The sequence below is a fragment of the Pristiophorus japonicus genome, chromosome 1, assembly GCF_044704955.1.
Source record: "Pristiophorus japonicus isolate sPriJap1 chromosome 1, sPriJap1.hap1, whole genome shotgun sequence".
NCBI classification, from domain to species: Eukaryota; Metazoa; Chordata; class Chondrichthyes; family Pristiophoridae; genus Pristiophorus; species Pristiophorus japonicus.
Genome location: NC_091977.1, coordinates 221,875,681 through 221,897,672, shown reverse-complemented (window position 1 = coordinate 221,897,672; position 21,992 = coordinate 221,875,681). Strand labels below are relative to the sequence as shown.

At 44.9% G+C, this 21,992-nt stretch overlaps 1 protein-coding gene across 1 annotated transcript in view; it reads left to right on the top strand.

Moving 5' to 3' along the window:
- The window catches only part of tek (TEK tyrosine kinase, endothelial), a 167,289-nt gene extending 145,498 nt beyond the window's left edge, over positions 1-21,791 (top strand). Inside the window, exons 17-23 of the mRNA XM_070886697.1 lie at positions 3,394-3,584; positions 4,857-4,970; positions 11,615-11,685; positions 14,878-14,918; positions 15,925-16,021; positions 19,449-19,548; positions 20,186-21,791. Of these exons, the coding sequence (XP_070742798.1) occupies positions 3,394-3,584; positions 4,857-4,970; positions 11,615-11,685; positions 14,878-14,918; positions 15,925-16,021; positions 19,449-19,548; positions 20,186-20,260 (689 nt within the window). The 3' untranslated portion in view covers positions 20,261-21,791. The remainder of the gene's footprint in view (positions 1-3,393; positions 3,585-4,856; positions 4,971-11,614; positions 11,686-14,877; positions 14,919-15,924; positions 16,022-19,448; positions 19,549-20,185) is intronic.
- The last annotated feature ends 201 nt before the right edge of the window (positions 21,792-21,992 follow it).

The window sequence follows — 21,992 nt, the reverse complement described above, 5'->3', positions numbered from 1 at the left end:
AAACTTACCTAACAGGCAAAAGCTACAAGTGAAGAATTAACCATTTCCTTATAATATACCTGTTTCTATGGTTTGCCATGAATCTTGAAAACTATAAACGTTCTTTAATTGTTTGTTTCATGTATGAATGCGCACAAAATATTGCTTACACGTGTTCATTAATACCTGTGTGCAATGTTCCCCGTAATTGTTTTGGGGTGTGCGGCCCCTTTAAGGGGCTCCAGGGCCCAGTCATAGTCACAAAACTTAACGTTAGAAAAGCCGGTCCTGGGCTTAGACGTTGCCTGTGCATATAGAAAGCTGCAGAGTTTTATCTTTATTAAGGCCCTGTCAGGTATAAGAACTTTATCATGACCACTCCCCACAAAAACAGCAAAGAGACATTCCCAATCTTTTCCTCCTGACTCATACAACTTTAATAGGGCAGTCTGTTGCACATAAATCAGTGAACTGTACCATTACAGAGCTCGGCAGAGGAATCTTGTAAGTTAAGATAAGTGAAAAACTGGGACAGGAAAGAAATATTACAGACCAGGAAGGGACTGCGTGGATAAGTATCTTGTAGATTTGTTAATTGGAGGAGTTTCTTCTCCTTTCAAGGTATGTTAGTTTCAGATATCTACATGGGAAACATAAACTCCGTGGTCCGAAACACAGGGCAGAGAAGATTAAGGGGAAATTTAATAGAGGTGTTCAAAATTCTGAGGGGTTTTGATAGCGTAAATAGGGAGAAACTGTTTTCACTGGCTGGAGGGTCGATAAGCAGAGGACACAGATTTAAGGTAATTGGCAAAAGTGCCAGGAGAGAGCGGAGAAAACAATGGCCCTGAAATTCCGATGTCCAGGGTCCGTACAAAGTTTCTACGGACCCGGGAAGGCATCGGAAAAGCCGGTTTTCAGCGCGCAATGTGCATGCGCTGAAAACCAGCATTCCCGATCTGTCAAGTTTCTGGCTTGGCAGATACTCCATATCTCGGGAGCGAGGACACTTGCAGGGCAAGATTTCCGATATTTACGAATATCTTGCCCTGCAAATGTCCTTTAAAATCTTACGCCTGAAAAAGCAGGCGTATAGTCTACTTTTACAGGCATAAGAGTTTAAAAACATAGAAAAAACATGATTAAAATAAAAATTTTAAAAACACATTTATGTTAAAACCCTGCCCACTAGGATAATTTTATTTTAAACCCTAACCCTAACTTTTTTTAAGAATCAGGAATTAATTGGATAGCTCTTTCAAAGAGCCGGCACAGACATGATGGATCGAATGGCCTCTTGTGCTGCAAGATTCTATGAATTTCTCAACACTGACAGTGAGGATGATCTATCAGTCCCCTTTCTAAATCTGAAGAGTTTATGCAGCACAATCCTCAGACTGAAGCTTCCATTCTAAACCTGGTTTACAAGTTGGGATCTGTTTGCAATCACTTGGGAGGAGTTGGATTCCACTTTCTCTGCCTTCCCTCAGTTCTCTTCCATGATCGAGAACTGTGAGGCATTAATCCAACAGTTCCAGGTTATGCACGATATCTGAGGTGGTGGTTCCAAGTATGACTTTTTAAACTTCAATCCAAAACACAAAGCAGAACTCACGTTCTCTCTGATTATTGAAAATGTTTCTGAGGTCGGGAAATTAGTCAGAAGAATTATAACTGTTAATAATCTCTGTAACAGAAGTACTTAACAGCAGTAAAAGCAGGAAATGCTGTAACTACTCAGCAAGTTAGACAGCATCTGTGGAGAGAGAAACAGTTAACTTTTCAGGTCAATGACCTTTCGTCAGAACTGCTTTTGTACTTAACATCAGTGTTAATGCACAGTATGTGGACAGTCCTAGGCACCATTTACTCAATATTGTGCTGTTGGAAACTTCTGAGATATGCGTCCTTGCCTCAGCTTATCTGGAGTTGAAACCCTTAACTTTGCCTTTGTTATTTCCAGACTTTCCTGGCCGGTCTCCCACCTTGCACCCTCTGTAAACTTCAACTCATCATGGTGCCCATATCCTAACTTGCACCAAGTCCTGTTCACCCATTACCCGTGTGTTTGCTGATCTACATTGGCTCCTGGTCCGGCAACGCCTCAAATTTAAAATCCTCATCCTGGTATTCAAATCCCTTCATGGCCTCACCCCTTCCTATCTCTGTAACCTCGTCCAGCCCTACAGCACTCCGAGATCTCTGCTCTACTCCAGATCTGGCCTCTTGCACAATCCCGATTTTAATCGCTCCACCATTGGTAGCTGTGCCTTCAGCTGCCTAGGCCTCAAGCTCTAGAATTCCCTCCCTAAACATCTGCACTTCTCTATCTCTCCTCCTTTAAGATGTTCCTTTAAACCTATCTCTTTGACCAAGCTTTTTAAAAATGTATTTGTTCATGGGATGTGGACATCACTGGCAAGGCCAGCATAAGTGGATTGACAGAGTAGATGCTGAGAGGTTGTTTCCCCTGGCTGGCGTGTCTAGAGCTGGGGGGCACAGTCTCAGAATAAGGGATAGGACATTTAAGACAGAGATGAGGAGGAATTTCTTCACTCAAAGGGTTGTGAATCTTTGGAATTCTCTGCCCCAGAGGGCTGTGGATGCTGAGTCTCTGAATATATTCAAGACCGATATAGATAGAATTTTGGAGTCTAGGGGAATCAAGGGATATGGAGATCGGGCAGGCGGGAAAGTGGAGTTGAGGTCGATGATCAGCCATGATCTTATTGAATGGTGAAGCAGGCTCGAGGGGCCATATGGCCTACTCCTGCTCATATTTCTTATGTTCTTACATTGCCCATCCCTACTTGCCCTTGAGAAGGTGGAAGTAAGCCACCTTCTTGAACCGCTACAGTCCATGTGGTGATACTTCATTGTAATGGTTGTGTACAACTGAGTGGCTTGCTTGACCATTTTAGAGGGCAGTTAAGAGTCAACCACATAGCTGTAAGTCTGGAGTCACATATAGGCCAGACCAGGTAAGGATAGCAGATTTCCTTCCCTAAAGTGACATTCTGGGAGTTTCCTGGTCATCATAACTGATACTAGCTTTTTTTAAATTCCAGATTTATTTAATTAACTGAATTTAAATTTCCCAGCTGCCATGTTGGGATTTGGACTCATGTCTCCAGATCATTAATCCAGGCCTCTGGATTACTAGTCCAGTTAAATATGCTACCATTGTGCTAATATCTCTGTGTGGCTCGTTGTCAAATTTTGTCTGATAACGCTGCTGTGAAGTGCCTTGGGACATTTTACTATGTTAAAAGGTGCTATATAAATGCAAGTTGTTATTGTTATAAGTCTATTATATATATTATCCCTTGCCTCGACAGTAATGCTACTGGGTCCCACCGTGCCTCTACAGCATCTCTTCTCTGAATCTTCTTGGAAATCTTTTTACTTTTGTAGGATATTTGTATGTAGCGATTGAATTTGCACCGCATGGAAATTTGTTGGATTTTCTGCGAAACAGCAGAGTGCTCGACACTGACCCGGCTTACGCCATTGCGCACAGCACCGCCTCCACCCTCTCCTCACAGCAGTTGCTGCAGTTCGCAGCTGACGTGACTAAGGGCATGGATTATCTCAGCCAGAAACAGGTTTGCTCTATTTTTATTATGTCTTCTCAGTCATTTTCTTCTAGCATTTCTTTTGCACATCGTTCTGACTTTTGTCATTTTGTCTTTAATTGTTCTATCTCGCTATTTTGCTTGTGTGTTTTCAGTCACGTTTTAGTATGGTAGGGGGAGGGGAGCTGAGATAGTGCAGTGGGTTAACACACTCAAACTTTCCTTTTGAGAGCCGAGTATGAATCCAGCCCAGACTGATTGGATTAGCGTCCCTTCCTGTTGGTTGTAAGCGTCCTATTAAGAAATGAGTCTCTACCTCAATCTCTATTAGCTGCGGGCCCACGGAACAACATTTCTATTTTTCAAGACTAACTGGTACGTGTTATATATGTGAACTTGTATTTACTCTGGACAGCCACCAAGGGATCATCCCCTGGAGTCCCAAGGGATCCCATAATCCCTTGGGAGCACAGGTATTTAAGGAGGCCTCACAGGTTGGAGAGGCACTCTGGAGACCTGCAATAAAAGACTAAGGTCACACTTTACTTTGAGCTCACAGTGTTCAGTCTGACTCTTTCTCCATACATAACAGTACAGGCACGAGATATTTACTTGGAGCCCCATCTGACATTTGCTCTCTCTAGCCAGTTGCAATGTCCACCACCATGATTGGCTAACACATGACAGACCAGGGATTAAATTTGGATCTCCCTTTTCGGTTGGCCTCGGTACCATATGCCACACTGTATATCTATCCACTGAATCATTGGAGGACTCGTTGAAATCTTCACTTCTCTACCCACATTGTCTTTCAGTTACACCATTAGGAAATTAAAAAGAAAATGCATGCGAGCCAAAACTGACTTCCCTGAGAGTCTGGCAATTATAGCAGTCACCTCACAGGTTTCAGGGTGAAGTTAAAATCTGCACCCCCCCCCCCACCCCCCAAAAGGTATTGAAACTCAGCTATCGATGTTTTCCATGGTTCCCAGTTGGACTCCATTTGGACATCGTGCCTTGGGATGTTTTACTACATTAAAGGTGCTATATAAATGCAGGTTGCTTTTGTTGGCAGCGGTGTGTTATTGCAGTGCTTGATCTCAGCCAAGGTGGTTAGGTCTCCCACTGTGATCTGTAAAGTCCACCTTCAGCCAGTCATTCTGATTGATAATGGTCATGGAGAAACAGCGGGGATAGGAGGGGGCCAGGGAGTGATAGAGAGGAAAGAGTACAAAAGCATGGCCAAATTATTCAATATACCCATGTAATATTCAGTTATTGACAGCTGTTTCATTTTTTTAGTTTATTCACAGAGATTTGGCGGCTAGAAATGTTCTTGTGGGAGACAGCTATGTTGCAAAGATTGCAGATTTTGGATTGTCCAGAGGGAAGGAAGTTTATGTAAAAAAGACAATGGTGAGTGTAAAAAATTTATTTGGGCGTTTCACAGGTAGAATCACATCGCTGAACTCTAAAGGCAGTAAGTCTCAACGTTCTTACAGCTATCTGCAGGCCTTGGGCTCTGGATTTACCTCCCGAAACCACTCCTATAAGATGCTCCTTAAAACCTTATTTTTCATTTATTCAGGATGTGGGTATCACTGCCATTTATTGCCCATCCCTAGTTGCCCTTGAGAAGGAGCTGCCTTCTTCAACCATTGCAGTATTTCTTTGTAATGGTTTGATACCACTGAGTGGCTTGTTAGCCATTTCAGAGACCAGTTAAGAGTCAACCATATTGCTGTGGGTCTGGAGTCACATATAGACCAGAATGGGTAAGGACGGCAGGATTTCTTCCCGAAAGCACATTAGTGAACCAGATGGGCTTTTGCGGCAATCTGACAGCTCCATGGTCAAATTTTATTTAAGATTTATTAAAACATTTTTTAAACTGAATTCAAATTTCCAAACTGCTGTGGTGGGATTTGAACGAAAGTCTCGCAGGTTATTAGTCCAGACCTCTCGATTACTAATTCAGTAACATAACCACCACACTACACATAACCACAACACTACTATACCCAATGGGTACCTTTTTGCCCAAGCTTTGGGTCACCTGCCCTAATGTCTCTTTCTGTGGTTTGGTGTCAAATTTTTTTTGATAAAGTCCTTGTGAGGCAGCTTGGGATGTTTTACTATATTAAAGGCACTATAAAAACACAAGTTGTTGTTATAGAAACATAGAAACATAGAAAATAGGTGCAGGAGTAGGCCATTCGGCCCTTCGAGCCTGTACCGCCATTCAATGAGTTCATGGCTGAACATGCAACTTCAGTACCCCATTCCTGCTTTCTCGCTATACCCCTTGATCCCCCTAGTAGTAAGGACTACATCTAACTCCTTTTTGAATATATTTAGTGAATTGGCCTCAACAACTTTCTGTGGTAGAGAATTCCACAGGTTCACCACTCTCTGGGTGAAGAAGTTTCTCCTCATCTCTGTCCTATAATGGCTTACCCCTTATCCTTAGACTGTTACCCCTGGTTCTGGACTTCCCCAACATTGGGAACATTCTTCCTGCATTTAACCTGTCTAAACCCGTCAGAATTTTAAATGTTTCTAGAAGATCCCCTCTCATTCTTCTGAACTCCAGTGAATACAAGCCCAGTTGATCCAGTCTTTCTTGATATATCAGTCCTGCCATCCCGGGAATCAGTCTGGTGAACCTTCGCTGCACTCCCTCAATAGCAAGAATGTCCTTCCTCAAGTTAGGAGACCAAAACTGTACACAATACTCCAGATGTGGCCTCACCAAGGCCCTGTACAACTATAGTAACACCTCCCTGCCCCTGTACTCAAATCCCCTCACTATGAAGCCAACATGCCATTTGCTTTCTTAACCGCCTGCTGTACCTGCATGCCAACCTTCAATGACTGATGTAGCATGACAACCAGATCTCGTTGCACCTCCCCTTTTCCTAATCTGTCACCATTCAGATAATAGTCTGTCTCTCTGTTTTTACCACCAAAGTGGATAACCTCACATTTATCCACATTATACTTCATCTGCCATGCATTTGCCCACTCACCTAACCTATCCAAGTCACTCTGCAGCTTCATAGCATCCTCCTCGCAGCTCACAATGCCACCCAACTTAGTGTCATCCGCAAATTTGGGGATACTACATTTAATCCCTTCGTCTATATCATTAATGTACAATGTAATAGCTGGGGCCCCAGCACAGAACTTGCGGTACCCCACTAAGTCACTGCCTGCCATACTGAAAAGTACCCATTTACTCCTACTCTTTGCTTCCTGTCTGACAACCAGTTCTCAATCCATGTCAGCACACTACCCCCAATCACATGTGCTTTAACTTTGCACATTAATCTCTTGTGTGGGACCTTGTCGAAGGCCTTCTGAAAGTCCAAATACACCACATCAACTGGTTCTCCCTTGTCCACTCTACTGGAAACATCCTCAAAAAATTCCAGAAGACTTGTCAAGCATGATTTCCCTTTCACAAATCCATGCTGACTTGGACCTATCATGTCACCTCTTTCCAAATGCGCTGCTATGACATCCTTAATAATTGATTCCATCATTTTACCCACTACCGATGTCAGGCTGACCGGTCTATAATTCCCTGTTTTCTTTCCCTCCTTTTTTAAAAAGTGGGGTTACATTAGCTACCCGCCACTCCATAGGAACTGATCCAGAGTCTATGGAATGTTGGAAAATGACTGCCAATGCATCCGCTATTTCCAAAGCCACCTCCTTTATTACTCTGGGATGCAGTCCATCAGGCCCTGGGGATTTATCGGCCTTCAATCCCATCAATTTCCTCAACACAATTTCCCGACTAATCAGGATTTTCCTCAGTTCCTCCTTCTTACTAGACCCTCTGACCCCTTTTATATCCGGAAGGTTGTTTGTGTCCTCCTTAGTGAATACCGAACCAAAGTACTTGTTCAATTGGTGTGCCATTTCTTTCTTCCCAGTTATGACTTCCCCCGATTCTGACTGCAGGGGACCTACGTTTGTCTTTACTAACCTTTTTCTCTTTACATATCTATAGAAGCTTTTGCAGTCTGTCTTAATGTTCCCTGCAAGCTTCCTCTCGTACTCTATTTTCTCTGCCCTAATCAAACCCTTTGTCCTCCTCTGCTGAGTTCTAAATTTCTCCCAGTCCCCGGGTTCGCTGCTATTTCTGGCCAATTTGTATGCCACTTCCTTGGCTTTAATACTATCCCTGATTTCCCTTGATAGCCATTGTTGAGCCACCTTCCCTTTTTTATTTTTACGCCAGATAGGGATGTACAATTGTTGTAGTTCATCCATGCGGTCTCTAAATGTCTGCCATTGCCCATCCACAGTCAACCCCTTAAGTATCATTCGCCAATTCACGCCTCATACCTTCAAAGTTACCCTTCTTTAAGTTCTGGACCATGGTCTCTGAATTAACTGTTTCATTCTCCATCCTAATGTAGAATTCCACCATATTATGGTCTCTCTTCCCCAAGGGGCCTCGCACACGAGATTGCTAATTAATCCTCTCTCATTACACAACACCCAGTCTAAGATGGCCTCCCCCCTAGTTGGTTCCTCGACATATTGGTCTAGAAAACCATCCCTTATGCACTCCAGGAAATCCTCCTCCACCGTATTGCTTCCAGTTTGGTTAGCACAATCTATATGCATATTTAAGTCACCCATGATAACTGCTTCACCTTTATTGCATGCACCCCTAATTTCCTGTTTGATGCCCTCCCCAACATCACTACTACTGTTTGGAGGTCTGTACACAACTCCCAATAATGTTTTTTGCCCATTGGTGTTCTGCAGCTCTACCCATATAGATTCCACATCATCCAAGCTAATGTCTTTCCTAACTATTGCATTAATCTCCTCTTTAACCAGCAATGCTATGCCACCTCCTTTTCCTTTTATTCTATCCTTCCTGATGTTGAATACCCCTGGATGTTGAGTTCCCAGCCCTGATCATCCTGTAGCCATGTCTCTGTAATCCCAATCACATCATATTTGTTAACATCTATTTGCACAGTTAATTCATCCACCTTATTACGGATACTCCTTGCATTAAGACACAAAGCCTTCAGGCTTGTTTTTTTAACACCCTTTGTCCTTTTAGAATTATGATGTAGTGTGGCCCTTTTTGTTTCTTGCCTTTGTTTATCGGCCTTCCACTGTTGCTTTTTACCTTTCTACCATCTGTTTCTGACTCCATATTACTTCGCCCTGTCTCGCTGCATACGTTCCCATCCCCCTGCCATATTAGTTTAAACACTCCCGAACTGCATTAGCAAATGTTACCCCTAGGACATCAGTTCCAGTCCTGTTCAAGACCGTCCCTTTTGTACAGGTCCCTCTTCCCCCAGAACTGGTTCCAATGTCCCAGGAATTTGAATCCCTCCCTCTTGCACCACTGCTCAAGCCACGTATTTATTCTAACTATCCTGCTCCCTCTACTCTGATTAGCACGTGGCACTGGTAGCAATCCAGAGATTACTACCTTTGAGGTCCTACTTTTTAATTTAACTCCTAGCTCCCTAAATTCAGCTGGTAGGACCTCTTCCCGCTTCTTACCTATATCGTTGGTACCTAGATGTACCATGACAACTGGCTGTTCACCTGTTGTATATTTTCTTTCTAGGATTCTTCACCTCAAAATGTTTATAATTTATTTTTCACTCTACCTCAGTTCTTCTCGGGCTGAGTACCATTCCCCAATGAGATGGTGAGTAGACTGCCTTCTCTGAGGTTGCATCAATTTGTAGACTGCAGGAAGATATCAATGAACTGGTCTGGCGGGCAGAACAGTGGCAAATGGAATTTAATCCAGAGAAGTGTGAGGTAATGCATTTGGGAAGGGCTAACAAGACATGGGAAAACACAATAAATGGTAGGACACTGAGACGTGTAGAGGAACAAAGAGACCTTGGAGTGCATGTCCACAGATCCCTGAAGGTAGCAGGCCAGGTAAATAAGCTGGTTAAGAAGGCATACGGAATGCTGGCCTTTATTAGCCGAGGCATAGAATGCAAGAACAGGGAAGTTATGTAGAATTGTATAAAACACTAGTTAGGCCACAGCTAGAGTACTGCGTGCAGTTTTGGTCACCGCATTACAGGAAGGATGTGATTGCACTGGAAAGGGTACAGAGGAGATTTACGAGAATATTGCCGGGAATAGAGAATCTTAGCTATGAGGATAGATTGGATAGGCTGGGTTTGCTTTCCTTGGAACAGAGGAGGCCGAGAGGAGACCTCATTGAGGTTTATAAAATTATGAGGGGCTCAGATATAGTGGGTAGAAAGGACTTATTTCCCTTAGAAAAGGGCTCAACAACCAGGGGGCATACATTTAAAGTAAATGGTAGGAGGTTTAGAGGGGATTTGAGGGGAAATTTCTTCACCCAGAAGGTTGTGGGGGTCTGGAACTCACTGCCTGAAAGGGTGGTAGAAGCAGAAACCCTCACCTCATTTAAAAAGTATTTGGATGTGCACTTGAAGAGCTGTAACCTGCAGGGCTACGGACCAAGAGCTGGAAAGTGGGATTAGCCTGGATAGCCTCTTGTTGGCCGGCACAGACACAATGGGCCGAAATGGCCTCCTTCCGTGCTGTAAATTTCTATGTTTCTATGAAGTTGGTTCTTCACATGACCATGAGAATACACCGAGAGAGACTCACCATACATTGTTTCCTAAGAATGGGAATTGCAAGCACACATTAGCATTAATAGTGGGTACAGTAGCATAGTGGTTATGTTATGGGACTAGTAATCCAGAGACATGAGTTCAAATCCCATGAGGGCAGCTGGGAATTTAAATTCAATTAAACAAATCTGGAATTTTTTTTAAAAGCCAATATCATTCATGAAACTATTGGATTGTCTTAAAAACCCATCTGGTTTGCTAATCTCCTTTAGGGAAGGTGATCTGTTGTCCTTACCCAGTTTGGCCTACATGTGATTCCAGACTCTTAACTACCCTCTGAAATAGCCACTCAGTTGTACTAAATCGCTACAAAGAAGTATCACAGACTGCAGTGGTTCAAGAAGCTGGCTCACCACCACCAAGGGCAATCAGGGATGGGCAGTTAAAGCTGGACATGCCACATCCCATGAACGAATTAAAAAAATTCCCCCATGTCATGTGGCACAGTAACGACTCGCTACTGATGCATTTACAATTATCAACCATCATCGAAGTTACTTTCAAGTTTACGCTATGAGAAATTAAACATGATGAACATTTTTTTTAAATTCATTCTCAGAATGTGGGTGTTGCTGCAGGGCTGGGATTTATTGCCCATCACTAGTTGCTCCTTGAGAAGGTAGAGTGCACCACCTTCTTCAACCGCTGCAGTCTGTGTGGTGTAGGTGCTCCCACAGTGCTGTTAGGAAGGGAGTTCCAGGATTATGACCCTGCGACGATGAAGGAACGGCGATATATATCCAATTCAGGATGGTGTGTGACTTGGAGGGAAACTTGGAGGAGGTGGTGTTCCCATGCGTCTGCTGCCCTTGTCCTGCTAGGTGGTGGAGATCGTGGGTTTGGGAGGTGCTGCCGAAGAAGCCTTGCCGAGCACATTCAGCGACGATTGGCTTGTGGGGGTCAATTTTTCAAAACTGCTCCCTGTGGGGAGTGTCGCTCAATCAGCAATATCAAAAGCAGAGCCCATTTCAAGATGCTCCTGATCTTTGGAATATCAGAAGGACTGTGAATTGAACACACTGCTTCTGTGCCCAACTCTCCGTTCGGCAACTTCCAGCAAGCAAAATCCCGCATAGGGAGAAGAGACTTCAAAAATTGACACCTTATCCTGTAGATCATCCATGGGCAAAATCTTCTGAGGAACCCAGAGCACCAAGGGGGCCTTGTCGGCAGTGGAAAGTTTATTGGAAAACTACAGGTGCACTGGCATTGAAATCAGTGGACAGAAAATCCTGGGTTACACACCTGTCATATTCCAATAAGCTGATAGTTCAAGGTCTTGAGAAATATTGTTGCTTTTTCTTTTCATTTATTTACAATGGAACATTAACGCCATTACAATTGCGACCATTTATTTTCACTGCTGTTTTTCCATCCAAATAGGGAAGATTACCAGTCCGATGGATGGCCATTGAATCCTTAAATTACAGTGTTTATACAACAAACAGTGATGTGTAAGTTTTTTTTTTATGGACTTCATAATACGAACATGTCAGGGTCCCTTCTACGTGTTGATGTGTTTTCTTATTTCATCCTTTTCAAAGTAACTGCCTAACAGTTACTGATTGGCCTTACTTCCCAAAATGTATGAACAGCATAGTGAAGATCTTCCTACAGGAAGGAAGACTTCTTGCTCAGGGTTGGAGTTAGTGCACGGCCAAAGGCATCAAGGCAGGAAAGAAAAAACAGTGAGAAACTAATGGGAAAAATACACTCAAAGTCACAAAAAAAAACCTGCACAAAATCCGATATGGTGTTGACAAGCTGGATTGATGGCGAGAGTTAAAGATATGGGGACCAAAATTGTCCCTCTCCTTAAGGCCTGTTACCACTTCGCAGCGTGGCCGCTGACGTTTAATAGATTGGCCGCTGATGGCCCAATTGCCCTTCCGAGTTTTCTCGGCGGTGTCCCGATTCCACCCCACCCCCCACCGCTCCACTGCTGCCGATCCGTGTTAAGTGCGTCATCACCGTGCGCACCGCTGATCTACCCACCCCCCGCCCGCGGTGCCAAAACTTGGTTTTTCCCGGTGTTCCAGTGAGGCTGTGGCCTTCTGCAATGGCGGTGCGGCTTCTCTTAAAGGGCAGGACGCACTGCCGCTGCCGCCATGTCTTTTTTTTGTCGGCCAACTGCCATGTTGGCCCGACAATTATGCCCCCGGGTTCAGCCGGACCGCCAACAGGCAGCCTGGCACCCTCTCTTAGGTGCTGGCCGCTGGCCCAGCCGAAACTCTACTTGGTGGCCCAGTGGACCGAAGCTTTAAAATCGCGAAGGCGCTCCCCTTTAAGTGAAGGGGAGAGCCGTGGTGACGGGGCGGCGTGATGACATCATCGCGGCGGTCACTCCGCACCGCCAACTTCCGCCCCTCAGGTGTTGCCACCACCGCATATCCGCCCCTCTAGTGTAATCACCGCCCCCATTAAGAGCGACTTCCGGATCGGAATTTTAAAAAAAAGAGCGGAATATCGCTGAAGAGACGACCTCAACGACAGCTGTGGTAAAAACCATTGAAACGGAGTGCGTGCGCCCCATTTTGGGTTGGGGCCTTTTGGCCCCATGGCTTCCTTCTTGCAATTCTCCACACCTCAGGGATCTGTGTTTAAGTTCAGCTGAGGCTTATGGGTTTCCCTTTACAGTAGCTGAAAGAGTAGGAAACAGACATGGTGTGTGACGGGTGAGGTGTATAAAATGCCGAGCAGGCTCAAAGGGCCGAATGACCTACTTCTGTTCACATTTCTTATGTTCTTATGATTCTGGGCAGCTTCAACCCAGTTCTGAATGGGTGTGATTTCATAGCACAATACCAAATTTGGCACCAAATTAGCAATTGCACTGAGAGAGGCAAATACAGAAGGGGCACTGGCAAGGTTCCCTCTAAGCTGCGCGGCCGTGCAGTAATGAGAAAGTCAGGCACAGGCCGCTCACCGGCTTCTCCATTATAAATACCACGCATGCACGAAGTTTAAAGGAGCCACACATTAAAAGAAAGATATCGTGCAGAACAAAGTGAAGCTTACAGGGAACATTTGGCACCAATGTAGAGAACTGAAAAAAGGTTACATTGGTGCAGTAAAGGGAGGCTTTCCTGAGGTTGGGATTTCATTAGATTGTTGAGGCAGAGCGTAAGGAATTTTATTCTGCAGCTGGCTGCACTTTACTTAATGTAGGAGTACTCGATGCTGATACTGGGTGACAGAAATGGAAAAAAGATTAATTCCCCACCATTACATCCCTCATCCTGATTAGCAGAATAAAGAGGAATGCTCGAAAGAATGAACTGAACATTATCCAGGCTCTTAACTGCAAGGAATGATTGACCCCACCTTCTTGCAACCAGTTCAAAAGAGGCATTGTCAGAGGTCTGAGGCGAGATTCCCTGTTGGTTGCGGGAATGAAATGTGACTTGAGATAAGCAAAGTGAGCAGGAAGGCATTTGTTATGTGTTCGTGCTGTTTTTTTTTAAGCAACATGGAACTTTTTGCCTCATTCTATGAACCATGCAGATAATGGGGTAGATTTTCACCTTCACTGCCTGGGCTATAATCTAGCAGGGTCTTCAATCGCCCTGTACAGAACCCACCTGATTCTTATTCAATCAGTTCTATAAAGGGCAGACAATCTGCTCCACTAGATTACTGCCCAGAAAGTGGAGACATAGGGGCTGAAATTGCCCCTTCCGATAAGACCTCTGGCCGCCTGAAAGCAGTGGCCACAGGTCGGCGCAGAATGGCCGGCGACTCTCTGCGGATGGGCGGCAATTTTGTAAATTGCCCTTCCTCAGGGTTAGAGCGGTGTAGGGGACCGTTCCGCCCGTTTTCCCGCTGCGCCGTGCATGTGCAGACCTCTTACCGACCGGTGGCAACTCCTTCCCGAAATTGCCCCGCGGGAAATATCCCTTTTGCACAATTGCCCCGCAGGAGCAGCACCACCACCGGTCGGTGCCCCCGACAGCTTTTTCTGTCAGTGCACTTGTTGGTCGGCGGCATGGCCGCCCTTAAAGGGAAGGTGGTGCTGCCAGCGATGCCATTTTATTTTTTATTGTTGGCCGACTGCCAGGTCGGCCCGACAATTATGCCCCCGGGTTCGGCCGGGCCACCAGCAGGCAGCCTGGTACCCCCTCCTGGGTGCCAGGCCGCTGGCCCGGCCAAAACCCTCCCCGATGGCCCAGTGAACCTATCTGAACAAGATGCAGAGCTCGCAGTGGCCCTCCCCTTTAACTGATGACTGGTCGGGGCGGGTGACCCGTTGCAAGGACATTTCCGCCCCTCAGCTGCCGCGACTTCCGCCCAGACCGAAAAAAAATTCAAAGTGCCGAATTTCGACAGCATCTCAGCTGCAACCCAAACATCACAAAACGGAGGGTGCTCCCCATTTCAGGTGGTGGGCAATTCCGGCATGATAAACTCCACCCTATGTGCTGAAAATTTACACTTATTTATCTGAATTTGCAAGAGGATTACAGTGTTTAGCCATCACAGGAACTGATTATTGCCTTATACACTCTCAATAAATTGACATTACTGCTAAATTAGATTGCCTGAGTTTATGTTGTTATGTAATTTCATAAAAGATTGACTTGTGTGTACGGAAGGTACTTTATTTACCTGTTACCAAACATCTCTCGCTCACTGAATGTTTTCTGTAGGTGGTCGTATGGGGTTCTCTTGTGGGAAATTGTTAGTCTAGGTAAGTAATGTCATTATAAGCCATTCATTTAGCTCTGTAATCTCCAGCTAGCCCAGTGTGTCATTTTCAGGAGACCCATTGAGTCCTCCGTGGCAGGTTTTTCTGGCCGTCAAACGTGGCAGGATGTGACAGGGTGAGTGGCGGAAGGGGGTGGGAGTGGTAACAGTGTGGGTCTGTGACGGGGGGGATGGGTAGGGTGTGATGGGGATGTGTGATGGGGGTGACGTGCGGCGGTTGTGACTGGGGAGGTGCGATGGGGAGTGACGAGAAGGGTGATGGGCAGTGTGTGATGTGCAGGGGGTGACGTGGGGTAACGGGGGGGTGATGGGGTAATGGGGGTGTGACATGGGGTAATGGGGGGTGAGGGGTGATGGAGTAATGGGGGTGACGGGGTAATGTGGGTGTGATGTGGGGTAACGGGGGGGTGATGGGGGTGACGGGGTAATGGGGGTGTGACGGGGTGTGACATGGGGTAACGGGGGGTGAGGGGTGACGGGGTAATGGGGGTGACGGGGGTAATGGAGAGGTGACAGGTGGGGGTGACATGCGGGGGGTGAAGGGGTTAACGAGACGGGTGACGGGGGGGTGTGATGGGGTGACGAGATGGGTGACAGGGCGGTGACGTACGAGGGGTTGTGACGCTGGTGATGAGGTAACGGGGAGTGACGAGAGGGGTGATGGGGGCGAGTGATGTGCGGGGGGGTGACATGGGTAACGGGGGAGCGTGACGGGGATGAGTGGCGGGAGGGGTGACGGCGATAAGTGGGGTGACGGTGGGTGACAGGGGTTGTCGGGGGAATGATTAACATGGGGGGGGGGTAACGGGGTGGGTGACGGGGGTGTATAATGGGCAGCTAATTCAAAATTGCCCATTTTACACCATCGCCCGAATGTAAGTAACTCAAAGCAAGTTATATTTAATAATATGTTAGTTACATGGTTAGTTTGGGCAAAGTTTCCAGTGATAAGGTAAAATAACCCTTTCTTACTCTATATTTCTGGCTAGGTGGCACCCCCTATTGTGGAATGACCTGTGCTGAACTCTACGAGAAGTTGCCCCATGGATACAGGATGGAAAAACCACTCAACTGTGTTGATGAAGTGTAGGTTTCACAAATCCTTTCCTACAGGGTCACATTGAGTGACCTCTGCGCTCCGTTGCTGCAGAAACCTTCTGCGCTTAAATAGAGGGCAGCTTGTTCGGCTCCACACCATGTTTGCAAATGTTTACAGGAACACAATTAATAACGCAATGCGGACTAGTTAATAGTGGTCTTTGCTAGTAAATTAGAGTTCGTTTTCTTTTTGGTTAGAGTACTATGGAGTATTGTGGAGTTTTCCATCGAGAGGAGAATTTCTGCAGGTTCCTCCCGATTTCCTGCCATAACTTCACTGAGAGATCAGCAAATGCCCTTGAGAAGCAGCAGAAAGAGTCAGTTACATTGTTTCTCCGGGGGTTCCACTGATCTTTTGATGGGGACGCCAGGCAATCGCGTTCTGTATTCTCAAGGAACTCCGATGTCGAGACCGCTCTTGTGACTCTCCCCACTTGCTGTAATGTTAATGCTGATTTCCTGTTTCTGATCAATTAGTTCCCTATTTCCCACCTTTCCAACCAAGTCCCTGACCCTTTCGCCAAAGATAAATCAAGCAGAACTCGTTCAAAGCACCGTGTGTCCTGGCAGTGAGCATGGGCAGAGGAGTGGTCCCGGGCATGTCTTGATTGGCCACTTCCTACTGTGTGAAAACAATGTGAATTTCTTCACTTTCATTTATGAACGAGTCTTGTACATACAAGAAAATCAGAGCAAAGTTACATCCTGATGGTTTTTCCTTTTAAGAGATTTGTAAAAGTATGCGTATTTTTTATTGGCTTAATCTGCTTTATAGTCTCCCTTTTCTAGATTATCTCATGTATGCTATACTCAAGAGTTGACCTAATTACATAGAATTACATAGAACGTGCAGTACAGAAACGGGCCATTCAGTCCAACAGGACCATGCCAGTGTTTATGCTCCACAAAAAGCTTCCTCCCACACCACTTCTTCTCACCCCATCACCATAACCTTCTATTCCTTTCTCCCCCTCTTGCTCATCTAGCTTCCCCTTAAATGCATCTATGCTAATTGCCTCAACTGCACTCTGTGGTAACGAGTTCCACATTCTCAGCACTCTCTGGGTAAAGAGGTTTCTCCTGAATTCCCTATTGGATGTATTAGTGACTATCTTATATTGCTTGATGGTGGGACGGAGGTGATGCAGCTTTAAGACTGTTTTAATTAGATTAAAGGGTAGGACGGTTGATGACCAGTGGTGTACAGTGAAGGAGATATTTCACAACTCTCAGGAAAAATATATTCCAGTGAGGAGGAAAGGGTGTAAGAGAAAAGATAGCTATCAGTGGCTAACTAAAGAAATAAAGGACGGTATCCAATTAAAAATAAAGGGCATACTAATTGGCCAAAACTACTGGGAGGACAGAAGACTGGGAAGCTTTTAAAAGCCAGCAAAGAATGACTAAAAAAATGATTAAGAAAGGGAAGATAGACTATGAAAGTAAAATTAGCACAAAATATAAAAATAGATAGCAAGAGTTTCTATAGGTATATAAAAAGGAAAAGAGTGGTTAAAGTAAATGTTGGTCCCTTAGAGGACGAGATCGGGGAATTAATAATGGGGAACATGGAGATGGCAGAAACTCTGAACAAATATTTTGCATCAGTCTTTACGGTAGAGGACATTAATAATATTCCGACAGTGGATAGTCTCGGGGCTATATGGGGGGAGGAACTTAACACAATCACAATCACAAAGGAGGTGGTACTCACTAAGATAATGGGACTAAAGGCAGATAAATCCCCTGGACCTGATGGCTTGCATCCTAGGGTCTTAAGAGAAGTAGCGGCAGGGATTGTGGATGCATTAGTTGTAATTTACCAAAATTCCCTGGATTCTGGGGAGGTCCCAGCAGATTGGAAATCTGCAAATGTAACACCCCTATTTAAAAAAAGGAGACAGACAAAAAGCAGGAAACTATAGACCAGTTAGCCTAACATCTGTGGTTGGGAAAATGTTGGAGTCCATTATTAAAGAAGCAGTAACAGGACATTTGGAAAAGCAAAATTTGGTCAGGCAAAGTCAGCATGGATTTATGAAGGAAAAGACATGTTTGACAAACTTGCTGGAGTTCTTTGAGGATGTAACGAACAGGGTGGATAAAGGGGAACCAGTGGATGTGGTGTATTTGGACTTCCAGAAGGCATTTGACAAGGTGCCACATAAAAGCTTACTTCACTAGATAAAAGTTCACGGGGTTGGGGGTAATATATTAACATGGATAGAGGATTGGCTAACTAACAGAGAACAGGAAGTCAGGATAAATGGTTCATTCTCTGGTTGGCAACCAGTAACTAGTGGGGTGCCACAGGGATCAGTACTGGGACCCCAACTAATTACAATCTATATTAACGACTTGGAAGAAGGGACTGAGTGTAACATAGCCAAGTTTGCTGACAATACAAAGGTCGGAGGAAAAGCAATGAGTGAGGAGGACACAAAAAATCTGCAAAAGGACATGGACAGGCTGAGTGGGCAAAAATTTGGCAGATGGAGTATAATGTTGGAAATGTGAGGTCATGCACCTTGGCAGACAAAAAATCAAAGAGAAAGTTATTATTTAAATGGAGAAAGATTGCAAAGTGCTGCGGTACAGCGGGACCTGAGGCCACTTGTGCATAAAACACAAAAGGATAGTATGTAGGTACAGCAAATGATCAGGAAGGCCAATGGTATCTTGGCCTTTATTGCAAAGGGGATGGAGTATAAAAGCAGGGAAGTCTTACTACAGCTATATAAGGTATTGATGAGGCCACACCTGGAATACTGTGTGCAGTTTTGGTTCCCATTTTTGACGACAGGATATACTTGCTTTGGAGGCAGCTCAGAGAAGGTTCACTAGGTTGATTCCGGGGATGAGGGGATTGACTTATGAGGAAAGGTTGAGTAGGTTGGGCCTCTACTCATTGGAATTCAGAAGAATGAGAGGTGATCTTATCGAGACGTATAAAATTATGAGGGGGCTTGGCAGGATGGGTGCAGAGAGGGTGTTTCCACTGATAGGGGAGACTAGAACTAGAGGGCACGATATTAGAATAAGGGGCCGCCCATTTAAAACAGAGATGAGGAAAAATTTCTTCTCTCGAGGGTTGTGAATCTGTGAAATTCGTTGCCTATGAGAGCTGTGGAAGCTGGGACATTGAATAAATTTAAGACAGAAATAGACGGTTTCTTAATCGATAAGGGGATAAGGGGTTATGGGGAGCCGGCAGGGAAGTGGAGCTGAGTCCATGATCAGATCACCCATGATTTTATTGAATGGCGGAGCAGGCTTGAGGGGCTGTATGGTCTACTCCTGTTCCTATTTCTTATGTTCTTATGTTCTTAACTTTACACTCAGTCAAAACAGCAAATGTAATAATGTGCTTGCAATAAGACACGTTGTCATAAACAGTGACATCCAATTCTTTCAGATATGAATTAATGCGACAGTGCTGGCGTGAGAAGCCTTATGAGAGACCAACATTCGCTCACATTCTGGTGTCGCTCAATAGGATGCTGGAGGAACGGAAGGTAAGTCTGTGCAGATTGATATCAATCCTCACTCCCAGAGGGGAACTGCACTCAATGGGAACCTGGGCTGGACAACTGGGTTACAATGTTCTTCTCTCATCTCCGACTTCATAGAATTGTACAGCACAGAACGAGGCCAATTCGGCCCATCATACCTGTGCTGGATCTTTAAAGGAGCTATCCAATTAGTCCCACTCCCCTGCTCTTTTCCCATAGCCCTGCAATTTTTTTCTTTTCAAGTATTTATCCAATTTCCTTTTGAAAATTACTATTGAATCTGCTTCCTCCACCCTTTCAGGCCGTGCAGTCCAAATCATAACAACTCTCCTCATCGTCCCCCTGGTTTTTTCCCAATTACCTTAAATCTGTGTCCTCTATTTACGGACCCTCGTGCCAATGGAAGCAGCTTCTCCCTGCTTATATCAAAACCCGTCATGATTTTGAGCTGCTCTATTAAATCAATCCTTGACCTTCTCTGCTCTAAGGAGAATAATCCCCATTTGTGCTCACTTTGAGCATGGTTTCTCAATTGACAGCCAGGATTGCTGAATCGCCCCGTTTCATGGCACGTGTTCTTCTGATTTGCAAATGGTCGGATGGGATCTATGACATTTGTTGTCTTTGTGCATTCATTTAGACCTATGTGAACACAACACTGTTCGAGAAATTCACCTATGCAGGCATCGACTGCTCTGCTGAAGAAGCTGGTTGATCGTTCCACAGGGCAACAACACACGTGAAAAATGAGCTAAATTGTGTTTTGTAAACTTTTGTAAAATACAGAATTTCCAACACATACTGTGCATTATAGTATATTTTTGATGTGGAAATATGAAAGTGATTGTTTGATTAAGGCTGACCAATAATGTAAGTTCATAAAGAGCAAGTGTCACCATCAGGTCTGGTTTTCAAATTAGGTTACACAGTATTATCAGGTCAGGCAGCATCTGTAGAGAGAAAAACAGAGTTAAGGTTTTGGGTCGATGACCCTTCATCAGAACTGATGAAGGGTTGTCGACCCGAAATGTTAACAGTTTTTCTCTTCACAGATGCTGCCTGACCCACTGAGATTTCCAGCATTCTCTGTTTTTATTTCAGATTCCAGCATCTGCAGTATTTTACTTTTGTACAAAATATTATTGTTGCTTTTATATTTTGTATTCATTTTTTTGGATTTTTTGAGGGTTGTACAAAATAAGTAACTTTACCAGGGATCTGTTTGGGAGGAGTTGCTGAAGTGGATATTTTTTACATTCAAATCAGTAGAGATGCAGTCATTAATCTAAAAGCTTTAACTCTTGTAAAATAAGTAACTTTACCAGGGATCTGTTTGGGAGGAGTTGCTGAAGTGGATATTTTTTACATTCAAATCAGTAGAGATGCAGTCATTAATCTAAAAGCTTTAACTCTTGTGTGTGTTACTCTTCTAAACTCCCAGTGAAGCCAGCAACAATATTGTTGAATCAAAGATATCCCACTCATAAATCCACACACAGGCCTTGAAATTAGGCTGTAGAATTATAGGTACAAATACCTACATTCGCATTTGAAATTCTTCTTTCCCTTACTTTAGTGGAGATGTTAATCTGTGTATTTTACTTTAATCTAGCAGTGAAAGGAATTTAAATGAACACATTAATTGTATGTATCTTATTATCCCAGATTGTAATCCAAGGCTATAGGGTGAAAAGGAATCAACAAGATGAAGAGTAAACAAATCGAGGTTAAAATTAATTGTCGGAAAAGATTTGCATTTATACAATGCCTTTCACAACCTCAGGACGACCCAAAGCGCTTTATGATCAATGAACTGTTTTTTGAAGTGTAGTCACTGTTGTAATGCAGGAAATGCAGCAGCCAATTTTCACACAGCAAGCTCCCACAAACATCAGTGCGATAATAACCAGATAATCTGTTTCAGTGATGTTGGTTGGGGGATAAATATTCACAGTGACTATTTTTCCTAACTCGCACTTCTGCACGAGTCTCCCAACGCCGAAGCGAGTTAGGACAAATAGTCTCCGACTCCGCACCCCCGCCTCACCCCCACTCCCCCCAGCGTAATTTACACTAACCCTTTTCTGTGCATGCGTAGGAACCGGCCCAGAACACCACGCTGCCCGTTGAGCCCCGAGTTCCCCGCTGGGTCGTGCCGAGCCTTCAGCTCCCCGCTGAGCCGCCGGCCGCTGAGCTCTGAGCTGGGAGGAAGAGAGGTGGGCAGAGAGAGCTGGGGGGGGGGGAAAAGAGAGCCTGGTTTGGGAGGGGGGGGGGGGAGGAGAGCCTGGCTGTGGGGGGGGGGGGGGGAGTGAGAGCCTGGTTTGGGGGGTGGGTAGAGCCTGTTTTGGGGAGGAGAGAGAGATGCGGTGACGGGGGGGGGGGGGGGGGGGGGGAGCGGTAAGGGAGGGAACAGTGAAGACAAATCACATTCTTCCAACCCCCTGCTG